The 14101-nt window shown below is 35.3% G+C and overlaps 3 protein-coding genes across 8 annotated transcripts; 1 reads left to right on the top strand and 2 right to left on the bottom strand.

Moving 5' to 3' along the window:
• Positions 1 to 1066: 1066 nt before the first annotated feature.
• On the bottom strand, positions 1067 to 1819 carry LOC107886749 (uncharacterized). Its single transcript, XM_016810801.2, has one exon. It carries the CDS (start codon positions 1592 to 1594, stop codon positions 1388 to 1390), a length of 207 nt encoding a protein of 68 aa, XP_016666290.1. The 5' UTR covers positions 1595 to 1819; the 3' UTR covers positions 1067 to 1387.
• Positions 1820 to 3117: 1298 nt separating this feature from the next.
• LOC107886751 (pentatricopeptide repeat-containing protein At1g03540) lies at positions 3118 to 5471 on the top strand. The gene is made up of 2 exons (XM_041100968.1): positions 3118 to 5118; positions 5267 to 5471. Exons 1-2 carry the CDS (start codon positions 3239 to 3241, stop codon positions 5277 to 5279), a joined length of 1893 nt encoding a protein of 630 aa, XP_040956902.1. The 5' UTR covers positions 3118 to 3238; the 3' UTR covers positions 5280 to 5471.
• Positions 5472 to 5718: 247 nt separating this feature from the next.
• LOC107886750 (protein STRUBBELIG-RECEPTOR FAMILY 3) lies at positions 5719 to 13446 on the bottom strand. Of its 6 annotated transcripts, none has more exons than XM_016810803.2 (17): positions 13038 to 13446; positions 12616 to 12805; positions 12074 to 12203; positions 11912 to 11983; positions 11320 to 11385; positions 11173 to 11244; positions 11006 to 11077; positions 10851 to 10922; positions 10714 to 10779; positions 10490 to 10555; positions 9580 to 9992; positions 9025 to 9470; positions 8374 to 8645; positions 7590 to 7728; positions 6542 to 6678; positions 6303 to 6459; positions 5719 to 6155 (listed from the first exon to the last, which is right to left on the bottom strand). In XM_016810803.2, the coding sequence occupies exons 2-17, from the start codon at positions 12722 to 12724 to the stop codon at positions 6057 to 6059; spliced, it is 2388 nt and encodes a 795-aa protein (XP_016666292.2). In that variant the 5' UTR covers positions 12725 to 12805; positions 13038 to 13446; the 3' UTR covers positions 5719 to 6056. The 6 variants fall into 6 exon arrangements, with proteins under 6 accessions (XP_016666292.2, XP_016666293.2, XP_016666294.2 ...); XM_016810804.2 differs by having other exon boundaries at positions 13295 to 13428; XM_016810805.2 differs by having other exon boundaries at positions 13306 to 13377.
• Positions 13447 to 14101: the final 655 nt, after the last annotated feature.

Genomic DNA, 14101 nt, shown 5'->3' with positions numbered 1-14101 from the left:
TAATGTTTATTTTCAGTTTTTTTTTTAACAATACTATCTTATTATTAACTAATCATTATGCATCAAATGTTACTTATTTTATTAAAAATCGCATCTGAACAACTTTTAAATAGCATTTGTGAGGGATGGTAAAATAAGAGGAGAAGTAACCTTATTAAGTAGGGGGACCACTCCATGAACCTGGAATAATAAAATGTTGAAAGCTGTAAATTATTAGCATAGTTGATTACAGAATTTAGTATTAACTGCTAGTTTGTCGTGTATATTAACAAAGCCAAACAGCAAAAAGGTCTTTCCCAGCAAGAAAAAGGAAAGCGATCGAAAACGCCTTTTATACCCTTGTGTTTCTTTCCACATGCACCTTATTTAATTCTGTGCAACACCCCTGTGATATTAATATCTTCAACTCTTTTAACCCCAAGTACAATTTTTGTTTACATAGATAGAAAAGTGTGAGCTAGCTTCTGTGGTGTGTGACTTAACTTCCTAACCAACAGCTATACATTCATGCACCTTTGCCTTTCTCTAACACGCATCTATTTAATGGTTTTTTGACCTGTGAAATTATATTCTACCAAATGCTTAGCCAATGAGACTTAACCATTATGCCTTTCATCAGTTCAGTTCCCAACATGGAAGGGCATCATGGTCGGTTGTCCATCCACTAAATCAACTTGCCTTTTCCTGTGTTCGGAACCTTACGTTTTAGCAACCCTAGCTAGTTGTATTGTCAATTTGTTTATAGCCAAAGATCTTCATATGTACAAAAGGCAAGAACATAATCATACAGGCTTAGGGACAATACCTAACCACAACAGTTCATATCATACATACATGGTCCGCAGCGATCTCATAAATTCTTCACCTCTCACTTAATAAACGTTTTATATGTTTTTTTCCCAACAAATTAAATCATTAATTATCTTTGCAAATTTGTAGAAAATATATTACTAATTTAAGTTTCATACGTTTCTATATAAAATGCACACAGCTTTTACCCACTAACTGCCCACCTTTTTAACGTAAACGAAACATTTATGAAACGCAATTTTAGAACAGTAGCTAATAGGGCAAAAGAAAACCTTTTACTTATATTTACAGTTCAAAGTACAAATCTGTAACAATAAAGTCCTTTTGAGCCAGTCATTGGAAACGATGACTCATAAGCTCATCCATCAGATCTCAGATCAATCTGTAGTAAAATCCTGTTTTAATATACTGCTAGTGCTATGTTTATATAGATAAAAGCTTTGTTAACTGCGGATGATAGAGGAGGAGGACACCGCTCTCCTTTGATCTAATTATGAAAGAATGAAGTTCGTCTCCAACTTAGACCTTGCAAAAATAATAAAAACAAAAGTTGCAGAAACATAAGTATTCCATGAATTCAACGGTAAGATCGAAGAATGGCTCCACAAAAAGTGCATACAATTGCCTTCCACGATTTCCAGTAAAACGGCACGTAGCAAAACCTTGTACACGTTTTCATATCAGCTACACTTGCCCCTCCGCCACACCTCGAGCAAAACCCTGCCGCCGGCTTTCTTTTGCTCACTTTCTTTGTCTGATCAACCAGAAAACAGAAACATACCATGATTTTTCTTCTTCTTTTTCAACTTGACTAGCCCAAGGCTGTGAACCTCCGAGTTGAACAACTCAGTACCCTTAAACAGTTATATACAGTACTTAGCTGTTAAGAAAAGGAAGGAGAGAGAGGACAGTTATTTCTATTGTTGAGTTTGAGGGGCAAAAATATATATATAGGCGAAGGGGAAGAGAAGAGGGAGGGGGGGGGGGAGGGTTAAAAGCCGAGCAACTTTGGGTGTCTGATTCTGACCATTTGATCGAGGGAAATAGTTGCTCGATGTTTAAGTATCCCTTTAGATTTAAGACACGTGTGCGGCATCTGAATGTTGACCGTACACGTATAGAGAAGGAAAATATGGGGAGAGGTGGTCGCAATAAGTAGGTGTCAGGAAGGAAGTGGAGCGATTAGGTTGGGGCAATCGATGTTCTGTCGCTGTTGATTTAAGCATATCATTTTCCTTTACCTCATTCGTCCATCTATATCCTTTTTATAATTCTATTTTTTAATAAAATAAAATATATGTTAATATATTTCTATTACATTTTTATACATAAACTTTAAAATTATTAATTACATTCAATAATTTAATTCTTTTTATTTTACTCTTGAATTTAATTTTGAAAATATAAAAATGATTTAAATTATATATCAATTCATACCTATGGATATAATTTGATATTTTTTTATGATGGTTTTTTAAATTAAAATTTATATATATATTTTTATTTATTTTAATTAAATTTTGGTTTACTTATAGATTAATTTTAACTAAATATTTTTATTAAAAAATAAATGACTAATTACAAAATGTGTTTGTTCATAATACTTGTTAAGAATGAAAACGTTGAAATGGTTAAAATAAAACTTAATGATAAATTTAATCACTAATGTTTACATATTTTGTTAAAGATAGTCTTAATTGTATTTTTGAGTTTTTTTTGCTATTAATATTTTTTCTCCAATTTATTTTTTAATAGATTTGATGAAAGTACCCACAGGATGATGTGAAATTTTATATGTGAAATATTTTTAATGAGATATGATTTATTACTTAGATAAACTAATAAAATAATTACACGTGGAAAATAATAAAATAAATAATTTATAAAGTTAAAAATAACTCTCAATATAAAAAATAAACGTAATTATCTAAATAAATATTTCGAAATGAATGCGCACTTTTTGAAACCTTTAAGTAAATAAAAATATGCATTCATTTTGAAACCATTTTTTAAATAATTACATTTATTTTTTAAAAATTAAGAGTTATTTCCATGCATCATAATAATTATATTTATTATTTTTCATATATAATTATTTTATTAAATTACTTTAATAATAAATTACATCTCATTAAAAATATTTCACATCATTTATTATCCGATACTTTCATCAAATCTCTTAAGAAAAGCAATGCGAGAAAAATAACAAAAATTGATAAGAAAAAAAAATCAAAATACAAAATATGTAATAGCCAAATTTACCATTAAGCCTTAAAATAAATAAATTTGTAAGTTATTTCAGAAAGAACCGTTGCATTTTCAATATCTTTATTGCAGAGGATGCCTTGATTGAAAAAGAAAAATCAATTCAGAGTACATTTAAAGCCAACAGCATAAGGGAACCACATTTCATTCTTTAATCAGTTTGATGAAGCTCTTCTTCGTTAAACGCCATTGCTGCTCTTTGGCTTCTTTTAACCCCAACAACTCCGTTAAACACCCATCAGACAAATATTTCCAAATCCTCCATTTCTGCAGGTCAGCTCAACTTGTCCCCGCCATCCACCTCCTTAACACCCTACATGTTCCTACCCTAACCTCCTCTTCCAATAAACAATTTCTGTACGCTTCCCTCTTGCAAACTTGCACAAATGTTCAAGCTTTTCCTCTTGGGGTTCAATTCCATGCACACGTCATTAAATCTGGTCTCGACACTGATCGTTTTGTAGGTAATAGTTTACTTGCTCTGTATTTTAAGTTGGGTCCTGATTTTAGAGAAACTCGGAGAGTTTTTGATGGGTTGTTTGTGAAAGATGTTATATCGTGGACTTCAATGGTTTCGGGGTATATTAAAGCGGGTAAACCTGAGTGTTCCCTTGAAATGTTTTCGGAAATGCTGGGTTTGGGAGTTGAGCCAAATGCCTTCACCTTATCTGCTATAATCAAGGTGTGTTCCGTTCTTGGGAAGTTGAGGCTGGGATGGTGCTTGCACGGGGTGATTACGAAACGTGGTTTTGATTCGAATAGTGTAATTCTGTGCGCATTGATTGATTTTTATGGGAGGATTTGGCAGTTGAAAGAAGCGTGTCAGTTGTTCGATGAATTGCCTGAGCCGGATGCTATTTGTTGGACTTCTATTATTTCTTCTCTCACGAGGAATGATTTGTATAAGGAAGCATTGCATTTCTTTTATTTGATGCAAAGGAATCATGGGTTGATCCCTGACGGATTTACATTTGGAACAGTATTGACAGCTTGTGGGAATTTAGGGAGGTTGAGGCAAGGGAAGCAAGTGCATGCTAAGGTCATTACCTATGGACTTTGTGGAAATGTGGTGGTCGAGAGCAGTCTTCTTGACATGTATGGAAAGTGTGGGTTGATTGATGAGTCTCAGCGTATTTTCGATAGGATGTCGAAAAGGAATTCGGTTTCTTGGTCTGCATTGCTTGGTGTTTACTGTCAGAATAAAGACTACGAATCTGTTATTAGAATATTCAGGGAAATGGATGTATCCGATCTCTATTGTTTCGGAACTATTCTCCGTGCATGTGCAGGTTTAGCCGCTGTAAGACTAGGGAAAGAAGTTCACTGCCAGTATGTGAGACGGGGTGGCTGGAGAGATGTTATCGTAGAGTCAGCCTTAGTTGATCTTTATGCAAAATGTGGCTGTATCGATTTTGCACATCGCATCTTCGTGCAGATGTCCAATAGAAATCTGATAACATGGAACTCGATGATTTATGGGTTTGCTCAGAATGGAAGAGGTGGGGAAGCTCTAAGTATATTTGATGAGATGATCAAGGAAGGCATTAAGCCTGATTATATTAGTTTTATTGGAGTTCTTTTTGCTTGCAGTCATTCTGGCTTGGTGGATCAAGGCCGAAAATATTTTAACTTAATGACCAGGGAATATGGGATTAAACCTGGAATTGAACATTACAACTGTATGGTTAACCTCTTAGGCCGTGCTGGGTTACTGGAAGAAGCTGAAAACTTGATAGAGAGTGCAGACTTTAGAGACGATACATCCCTTTGGGCCGTAATTCTTGGGGCTTGCACAACCAGTACAAGTTCCAGTAATGCTGAGCGTATTGCTAAGAAAATGATTGAACTGGAACCTAACCATCATATGAACTATGTTCTCCTAGCTAATGTATACAGAGCAATTGGACGGTGGAATGATGCTCTAAAGGTTAGGCAGCTAATGGAAGACAGAGGAGTGAAGAAGATTAGGGGCACCAGCTGGGTTGAGACTACCAGTAACATGAGTTCTTATATCGATGTGGTTGATACGGATATATCTTGCAGGTAACAGTTTTGTGTGTATATAATGGTGAGAACAAAACAGTGTTGAGTCAATTTTCTAAACTGGTTCAAAGTTCGTGAAGTTGCGAATGTATTTGATCAAACAACTTCCATTATACATTTTTTTTTTTTAATCTCTGCTGTTGATCAGAAAGTGCCCTTGAAGATTTAGAATCACAGAAAGCTCCGCTGACAGAGTTGAATGACCATGCAGGCAAACAGAGCCCAACCAAATCAAGTTTTATTTGCCGCAAGAGAGATTCATAGATAGAACTGATAAATTGATTAGGATCTCTTGGTCTTTTACCTGCGGAGATAAATTTTAATTAGTTTAATATTTATCCTAAATTTTGTTATTTATCATTTTATTAGTTGTTATAAAATAGCTTAAGATTATAATTTTGTTTTAGATAAATCACTTTAATAAAATTTGTAATTTATCAAATCATTTAGTTTCAGTTTTCCCCTTTCTTCCATCTGATAAAAGCAAAGATTCTAAATATCTATGTTTCAAATAAAAAAAACACACAATCTATTCAGGAATATATGTTCATATGTTGTACACATCAATGATCCATTCAAAGAAAAAAAAAACAAATGAAATGAAATGGGAACAAAATCATAATGAATCATTAGTAACAAAATAATAGTTATCATGAAACAAATGGTTAGCATATTTATGCCATAGCCAAGACTTTGTTACATGATTTAATGAACAACAGAATGATAACAAATTAACAGACTTGAAAATTCAGACTGTTCCTAGTCACAGCAGCGAGGTTCTTACTGAATGACCTCCCCCTCCTTGTGCAAGAGATTCAAATGTAAAATTGTGCGCTGCTGCCTCTTTACAATGGATGTGTTTTCACAACATCTGATCGATCAAATCCCTGTGACCTCGGATCATAAACTAATTCATCAGGTGTATTGCCTAACACAAGTCAGTCTCCAATTGATTCATTACTCGGACGCTCCCTGCGTATGATGTCCAATAGGTCTTGAACCACTTCAGACATTGGTGGCCTGAATTCTGGTTCAGACTGCAAATTGAAATTGAATTAGCGGTTTGACGAGAAATTAGAAATTCTGCTCATACTATGGGGGAAGAGAGACACATTCCTAAATACATATGCTTATATAGCATAGTCTCATAAGTAGTCGTGTATGCACACAAGTTTAATTCTCACCTGGACACACCGAGAAATGATATCAGCAAACCGTGACAACGCTTTAGCAGGATATTCTCCATTGAGAGAAGGGTCAACCATCCTAGATAATGCTTCAATATCATGGAGCTGTGGGATTGCCCATCTCACTAGAAATTGTTCTCCTCTACTCCTTGTCCTGAATAACATTTTCAACAAAATTAATCAGATCATTGAAGTGGACAAATAACTCTCTAACTGTAATAAGGTTCACCATTTACCTGTCATAAGATTTCCTGCCAGTTAAGAGTTCCAACATAAACACCCCAAAACTGTAAACATCACTCTGAGAAGTATAAATTCCAGACTCAAATTCTGGCGCTCCATAACCATAAATTGATTGTAGTTGTCCTGACAACTGAAAGTGGAACAATTTAGAATTGCCAGCAAAATGACCATGAAAGAGTTATGCAGCTGCCCCCAACAAAATGATCTTACAATGGAAGAGTACGAAAATCAGCAATAAGGATATAATTTCAATATTTTCCAAAGATCAAGGCCAAACAACAGAAATGTATTGAATATCTTCCCTACACGGTTGATCACATTACTTTTCCTAGCCCACAAAGGAAAAAAAGAAGAAAGAAATATAATTATGCCCTTAAGTGAGCTACTTATTACTGCATCAGTGATAATGCTAACACTATCAGTTTATGCTACATCAACAACAAAGCTTATAGGATACCAATGGCATTTGTACAAATTTCCGAAAAAAAATTAGCTTGGGGTAGATCACTGTTGCTGCTGCTTAAACAAGCTTTAGGCAAACAAATAAGAGTGGAAAGGTCAGCCACTCTTTTTTTATGCTTATACTGGTAGGTGAGTGAACAAGTCAGTTTCCTCTCCCAGATATAGAATTATCTAGGACTTCCTCTGAATAATTTATCATACCAGAAAAGGCCAGAATACCTCTTCTTGGTGCTGGTATCATATCGGCACCAGACAATTGCAACCTCCAAATTTTCTCTCTACACCAAAAGGTAACAAGGATATATGATTTGTTTATGAAGAAATAAAGAAGAGGAAAATAAAAATAGATTGATGTTACACATTCACTATTCTGTTTAGTGATACTACGAGTCACATGAATTAGTTTCCCCAAAACTTATGCTTCCTAGAAAAATGTCATCTTTTCCAACTTTTCTTTTTCTTTACGTTAAACTGATTAATTGTAAGACACTAACTTGTGCAGTCAGTCTTAATAAAAATATGAAAACTGCAGAGAAGCTTAAAAAGGAATAATAAGATGATGACAAGCTTTAAACCTACCTGACTTACAGAACCTGATGCTATTAATGGAGCCAAACCACAATCAGAGACGCGCACATCGAGATCATCATCAAGGAGAACATTGGCAGACTTGAAATTTCTGTGAATTACAGGTGGCTGGCAAGCCTCATGCATGTACCTTTTCATATAAAACAAGAAAATCAGGACTGAAATGGTGCGCATTTCAACGCAAAAAGTTAGGGAAATGATTAAAGAAAATTAACACCACCCACTCCCCCCCCCCAAAAAAAAAAAATAATAATAGTAATAAAAAAGAAGTGTGTTTGTGTCTCGGTATCTTGAGGGGGAAGAAACCATGAATCTATATCTGTTTAGTTATGTCAATCTGCAGATCTAAGAAATGCACGTGTATCTTTTATTCTTCTCCAGTTTCTAGACTGCAAGTAGCTACAAATACAATTTTTCCAGTCCAGCAAAAAGCTACTCGGAGCAGAAAGGCCTTTTGCAGAAAAGAAGAGGAGATTCATCACAAAACCTACCATCTGCAGTTTTTCACTTCTTCCTTTTGACCTGTTCATAGTTATCTTTATTTTACACCCATTAATTTAGATTTACTGTTTTACAGTTTAGTCTTTAAAAACAAAAGCAGTGAGCTCTAACCAGATTCAATTTCATAACATAACTCCTCATCATGCTCAAGCATTTGTATAATGTCTGATTACACCTGATCTACTTAAACAAAGATTCCAACCAAGAAGCAACCAATTGAAAGTCTCAAGCTGAAACTACTAGAATAGAGAAGAAACAATGCTAGATGACTTACTCTAAGGCTCTAGCAGCTCCAAGAGCCATCCGGATACGGGTATTCCATGAAAGCAGCTTTTTAAACTCATCATCAGAGTGCAGCGCATCCTGCAGCGATCCATTGCTGCAATACTCATAGATCAAAAGCTTTTGACCATGCTCTGCACAATAACCCATTAGCCTGACAACATTTACATGCTGGATACGATCAATATTTTCCACCAGTTCAATAAATTCATCATCCTTCTGCTGGCTTGCAACTCTCTTCTCCAGTTTCTTGACTGCAAGTAACTACAAATGCATCCAACAAGATCATGCATCAGTCTGAAGCTACACAATACATATATAACATCTACAACGTCTACTTTATGCCATGGCACCATGCCCAAGTGAATGTATACAGATGCATATAAGGGGTGAAGCAAAGGAAGGAGAGAGGGAGGAAAGTTGGAATTATAAATTCTAGAACTGACAAGCAGTAGGTTATGATTGCTAAGATATGTAGTTACCAGCTCAGCTAATTCAAAAGGTGTATTTGGCTTAGCATTTCTTTCTATTTTTTTTCTTAGCAAGCCTATGATGCAATGACACAGACACTCAGAGAAAAACAATTAAAGCAAAGGGATCCTGATTCTAATGAATCAAATCTATCTAGAACTAACAATTATACCTTTCCATCCGGAAGTTCTGCCCTATAGACACTTCCAAGCATGCCACCCCCCAAAAGATTTTCTTGAGAAAAGCTATTTGTATATTGTTGAAGGGCTGCAATGGTGAACGACCTTGCAAATGTAGATGGCTTTGGAGTTTTGGCAGAAGGCCCTGCAGTTACTTCATTAGGTACAATGGGTTTCACAATGACCTTCTCAGCAAGTGCCGGAGGAGGTGGAGGGGGCGGAGGTGGGGGAGGCGGAGGCGGAGGAGGAGGTGGAGGAGGGGGCTCCATCAACATAGCATCGTAGCCACTCATGTCTATCTCATGGTCAAATCTCTTTGGCGTCGTGCCTATCCTTTCAACATTTCTCTCTTCCTTGTTCGGTAGCTTTGCAATAGCCCCCATTCTTCCCCTCTCTGTTTGATTACCCCCCAATGGTCTCATAACTGCATCTTTTGGGCCTGTTCATGAAATTTTAAAAACATTATTGCTTAAGTGATTGAAACCTCATAACAACAGCAAACAATCTATTATCTAAACTGAAATTGGAGTAAAAGCAAAGTCATTCACCTTTCTCTGTTTGACTGGCTGTGGTGGGTAAGGACGCATCCCCAACAAGGTTCTCTCTGTTTCCTCTATATGCACCTACTTGATGCCGTTTGAAAATCCCACCAGCCTCTTCCCTTCCCCTGCTACACTTGGGCATAAAAAGCAGAAGTGCTAAAGCTAATATTATAAACAACAAAACACTTGCAATTGATATCCACACCACCCTTTTAGTAGTTAAGAAATTCTTTTTCTGACTAGAATTAGATCCCTCCGACACAGAAGGCCCATCAGCATGTTTCCCAGGTGTTTGATCAGATGTTGGTGTTTGACCAGAAGCTGGTACTACAGAACGTGGTGGCGCATGCGGTGGTGCTAATGGTGATGTCGGACCAGGCAAAGGAGCAACAGTGGAATTAAATGGATTTCCATCGTTTCTGTGAAGAGAATTTCAATGTAAACAAACATAATCGCAATAGAAAGAAATTAAGCATACAAATAGTATATTTGAAGAAGATTTTAAAAACAAAGTAGATGAAGATTCATCAAAAATGAAGATTATATTTAGTTCAAATGCTATAAAAAAATTTTGGAGGCATTTATATTATTTGGATATGAATCATATTTGAAATAAATAGGCCTAGTTCTTTAATATTTGATTATACCTCATACCTAAAACATTTAAAAAACATTCAAAAGTCAAAAGGAAAATTGCCCGAGGTGCCTAAATCCATATCCAGATTTTAACCAGTTTGACAAAATGATTGATCTTATTGGTATTTCTCAATATTAAGAGAAGCTTCAAACATATCTAATAACAGTATCTATGGCATCAGATGAGCATCAAACACCATGAAACCTTAATGATGTGTGCTTGCTTAAAATTGAAACTAAAGATTAAGCTCTTCAAAGGTAATGACAGTACAGGACTCACTTGAAGCTTGGGATGCTCAGCATCTTCTCAGGAATGGGTCCATTGAAAAGATTATTTTCTATGTTCCTGTCCAGAACAGAGTGAAAAAAGTGAGACGTTAGCCAAGATTCCTCCCGGAATCTTCTAAAACCATTCAGAACAAGTTCTTGAAATGTAAAAGAATTATAGTAGAATTTTTTTTTTTTCATTCTAAAAGATGCAAATGGCATGGTAGAGAAGAGTACAAATCTCTTAGGGGAAGATCTTGTAGAACATCTAGCGTCCCAGACAGCTGATTGGCCTGCAAACGTCTGCCAACTGAGACAATCAGCATTTTTGTTCATACAGTTAAAATTGCCATTCAGAAAGGAAGAGAACTCACAGGGTAGTTAGACTAGACAAATTTTCCATTGATGGTGGCAGAGATCCACTCAATTTGTTGTTGGACAAATCCCTATGATGAAACAATACTCCAACTATGAATCAACTACGAAAAGAACCTGGAAGTTAACAATTAAATTGAAATCTGGGACCTACAGATTGATCAATCCAGAAAGCGATTGAAAGGCATCTGGTATCTCTCCACTCAAATTATTGTTATTCAATGACCTGACAGCACAAAAAGTACAAAAGTCCGAATAAGTTCTGTTTCAAAGTAAGACCAGGGAGGCATTATCTCAAACAATATAAAAGCAACTACTTACATGTCTGTCAACATAGTCAAAGAAGATAGTGAATCCGGGATGCTTCCACTGAACTGATTGGCTGAAAGAAAACTGCCAAATTTAAAGAGTATTATGAAGTTGCTACAAGATGAAAAGATATGAAGTCAGTGTGAGAATAATTCATACAAGTTTTGCATAGTAACAGGCAAATTGGATGGAATATTTCCCCCGATCTGGTTGTTGCTAAAATCTCTGAAACATGAAAAATTACAAAAATCAATGACACTGTTTCAACATATCAGAAAGAAATAGTATCATCTAATGTTATATCATATTGTAGTAACTCGAAGAAGTGATACTTCACACCTCCCCCTTATTTGCCATGCATATCTAGAGCACAATTTTCACTCACTTAGCAGCTGATTAACTGATCGCTCAATGCATTAATAGTCGTATGTATCAAGCAAGGTAAGATTGTTTAAAATGCTTAAGCAAAGTCCTCAATTTGAGATCTTATGTTCAAGGACATCAACTTAGTGTTTAACAAGTTTAAAACTCATACATTCAAACTTCCTACAAATCCCCCATCATTTGACATCGATGCAAACCAAAATGCAGCAGAAGTCCCAACTGTAAAAGGCTACAAATAACAACGATCACTTTCTGAAGTGCCGGTCACTCCATTCGAGACAATAATATGATAACAAAATGTTGTTCAGTGACAGATGTGTGCACAGAAATTGGTTTGTAAGAGGAGAGAGAAAAGAAAACCACTTACATTGCCTTAATAGAAGCAAACATTCCTAGGTTGTCACCCAGTTGTCCACCCAAATTAGCACCATTTAGAACTCTGTAAAAACCGGATGACATTAGAGAAGTGAATATTGGCAATGCTGCAGAACTATTATTAAACTAAAGAGTCACAGAAGGGGCATCCCACATGCTCATTATGTCTGAACCATTACATTGTACGCCTTGCCATGCTTCAGCACAGGGGTCTCCGCCAGAAGCAATCCATCCAGGGAGTAAGGGAGAGCCCAATGCAGCATATAAGCTATTAATCGCAGCAACTAATAGGAGCAAAGCAATGCAGGCAATTAGATACATAGCTCCACATGATAAGTAGAAAGCATCATAAGAATTGGCATGAACCAAAACCACAAACATTAAAGCATCAAAAAATGCTAAAGCGAACCCATGGATAATCTCCTAGAAAATTTGAAGAGGAAAATCCCAGCTAACAGTTTCATGCTAGAAGAGAATAAAAGGAAAAACTAAAGAGAACAAAATCTTATGAAATCAAAATTTGTTCAGCATTAAGCTATTTGACTTAGTCAAACGAACTACGCCGGTTTCTCCAGCTTTAGACAGTGATATAACTCAAGCTCCCCATCTTCTATTTCCCTCCAGTTTCCCACATTTTCTCAGTAACCAAACAAATTAAACTAAAAAGAAATAAAAATGCTACAAGATTAACTTTACCATCACTAGGATTGGTGAGTCCAAACGAAATCCTAGCTGCATAGATCAGCAAAAATCCCAAAAAGATGTTTAAATTCTTCCATTCCATACCAGATCTCTTACTACTCATTGATCTCTAAACAAACTCCAAAAATATCCGTCTATATTCCAAATCTTCACACCATTAAGTACACAACAAGAAACTTCCAATCTGAAAAACAAAACAGGAAAAAAATTGAGAGAAGAAGTCAGTGATCTAAAAACTCTGAATGATCTTAAAAAACAAAACTACTTAAAAAATTTTAAAAAGAAAAAGTAAATTCAGTTCTTATCCACTGCATAAAAGAGCAAAAACCGAACACAAGACTCTATCTAAACATATATGCACTCATATCAGTATACTTGAAATCTTTTCGAAAAAGAAAAAGAAAAAAAAAACTCACTTGGAAGAAGAAGAGGCAGAAAGTTTTAGAGAAATGTGAGAAGGCGAATTTGAAGTAAATTTGGCCAATAAGGAAGAGAAAAGTGGGAAAGAACTTCCAGTCACAAAAGTTGTATATATTTTCTTTTCTTTTTTTTATGTTTTAACCATAAATAAATAAATAAATATGGAGTAAAAACTTAGATGCTAAGGTTCCAATTTCCATGAATTTGTGAAATGAAAAAGCAGAAATAAGAAGATAAATTATAAAATAAATACAGAAATGTTACTGCCCAAAATGTGGAAAAAGGGGCGGCAGAAGTTCTCTCCAGCTGATATGAATCTTTTTCTTTCTTACTTTTTTTATAAAAAAATTGTTTTTTAATTAATAATTTTATTAAATCAGAAGAAAAAAAAAAGTGTTGACAATGTGCGTACTGGTCATGTCTATCCATCTTCTTCTTGTCTACACTCTTCACTGACTAAAGCGGTATCAGACACGCGCTTTACGACGCGCGTAGTCGGAAGAGAATCTTTTTGTTAGTACAAAAATAAAAGATAAAATAGATTTTTAGGCAGCCGGATGGGCGTCATGTTTTTCAGGTTCTACGATTTCCCCCTTTTTTTTTTTCTGACTGATTCCCTGCGCCTATCGGAAGTGAACTCAACTCAAAGCTTATCGGCAAATGTAATATTTTGACGGTTTTTAAAATTTTTAAAAAAATGGGTTTTATCTGTGGATTTAGATTTGAATGACGCGGAAATCAATTTTTAAAATTTAAATAGCCTTCGGATAATAAAAAAAATAAATTTGCTTTGTAATTCTGATTTTTTTTAAAAAACGTAATTTTGGGATGTAGTGTGAGAAATATCAGCATAATACAATTTTATCCCAAATAAATAAAAATGCTTGGTAGAAGATAAACCCAGATTCCTAGTTACGAATTTTTATTCATTCAAAAATATGAAATGGTTGACGGCCACATTACACGTATTAACCATTTGTACATATATGGAATAGCCGTCAGTTTTCCTATGAAGTTCACGTGCTTTGTCGGATTTTTTTCTTTCTGTTTCGGCCCTACC

Source organism: Gossypium hirsutum, chromosome A03 (assembly GCF_007990345.1).
Source record: "Gossypium hirsutum isolate 1008001.06 chromosome A03, Gossypium_hirsutum_v2.1, whole genome shotgun sequence".
Lineage (NCBI taxonomy): Eukaryota > Viridiplantae > Streptophyta > Magnoliopsida > Malvales > Malvaceae > Gossypium > Gossypium hirsutum.
Note: the sequence above shows the minus strand (reverse complement) of the source record. Positions and strands in the feature narration are given on the sequence as shown.

Excerpts from the sequence above, each read along its gene's own strand:
- LOC107886751 (XM_041100968.1), top strand. The coding sequence starts at position 3,239 with ATGAAGCTCTTCTTCGTTAAACGCCATTGCTGCTCTTTGGCTTCTTTT.
- LOC107886750 (XM_016810803.2), bottom strand. The coding sequence starts at position 12,724 with ATGAGTAGTAAGAGATCTGGTATGGAATGGAAGAATTTAAACATCTTT. Across the intron at positions 10,923-11,005 it reads CTTTCTGGATTGATCAATCT|GGATTTGTCCAACAACAAAT; the intron begins GTAGGTCCCAGA and ends GTTTCATCATAG. Across the intron at positions 9,471-9,579 it reads AGCCAGTCAAACAGAGAAAG|GCCCAAAAGATGCAGTTATG; the intron begins GTGAATGACTTT and ends TTTCATGAACAG.
- LOC107886749 (XM_016810801.2), bottom strand. The coding sequence starts at position 1,594 with ATGGTATGTTTCTGTTTTCTGGTTGATCAGACAAAGAAAGTGAGCAAA.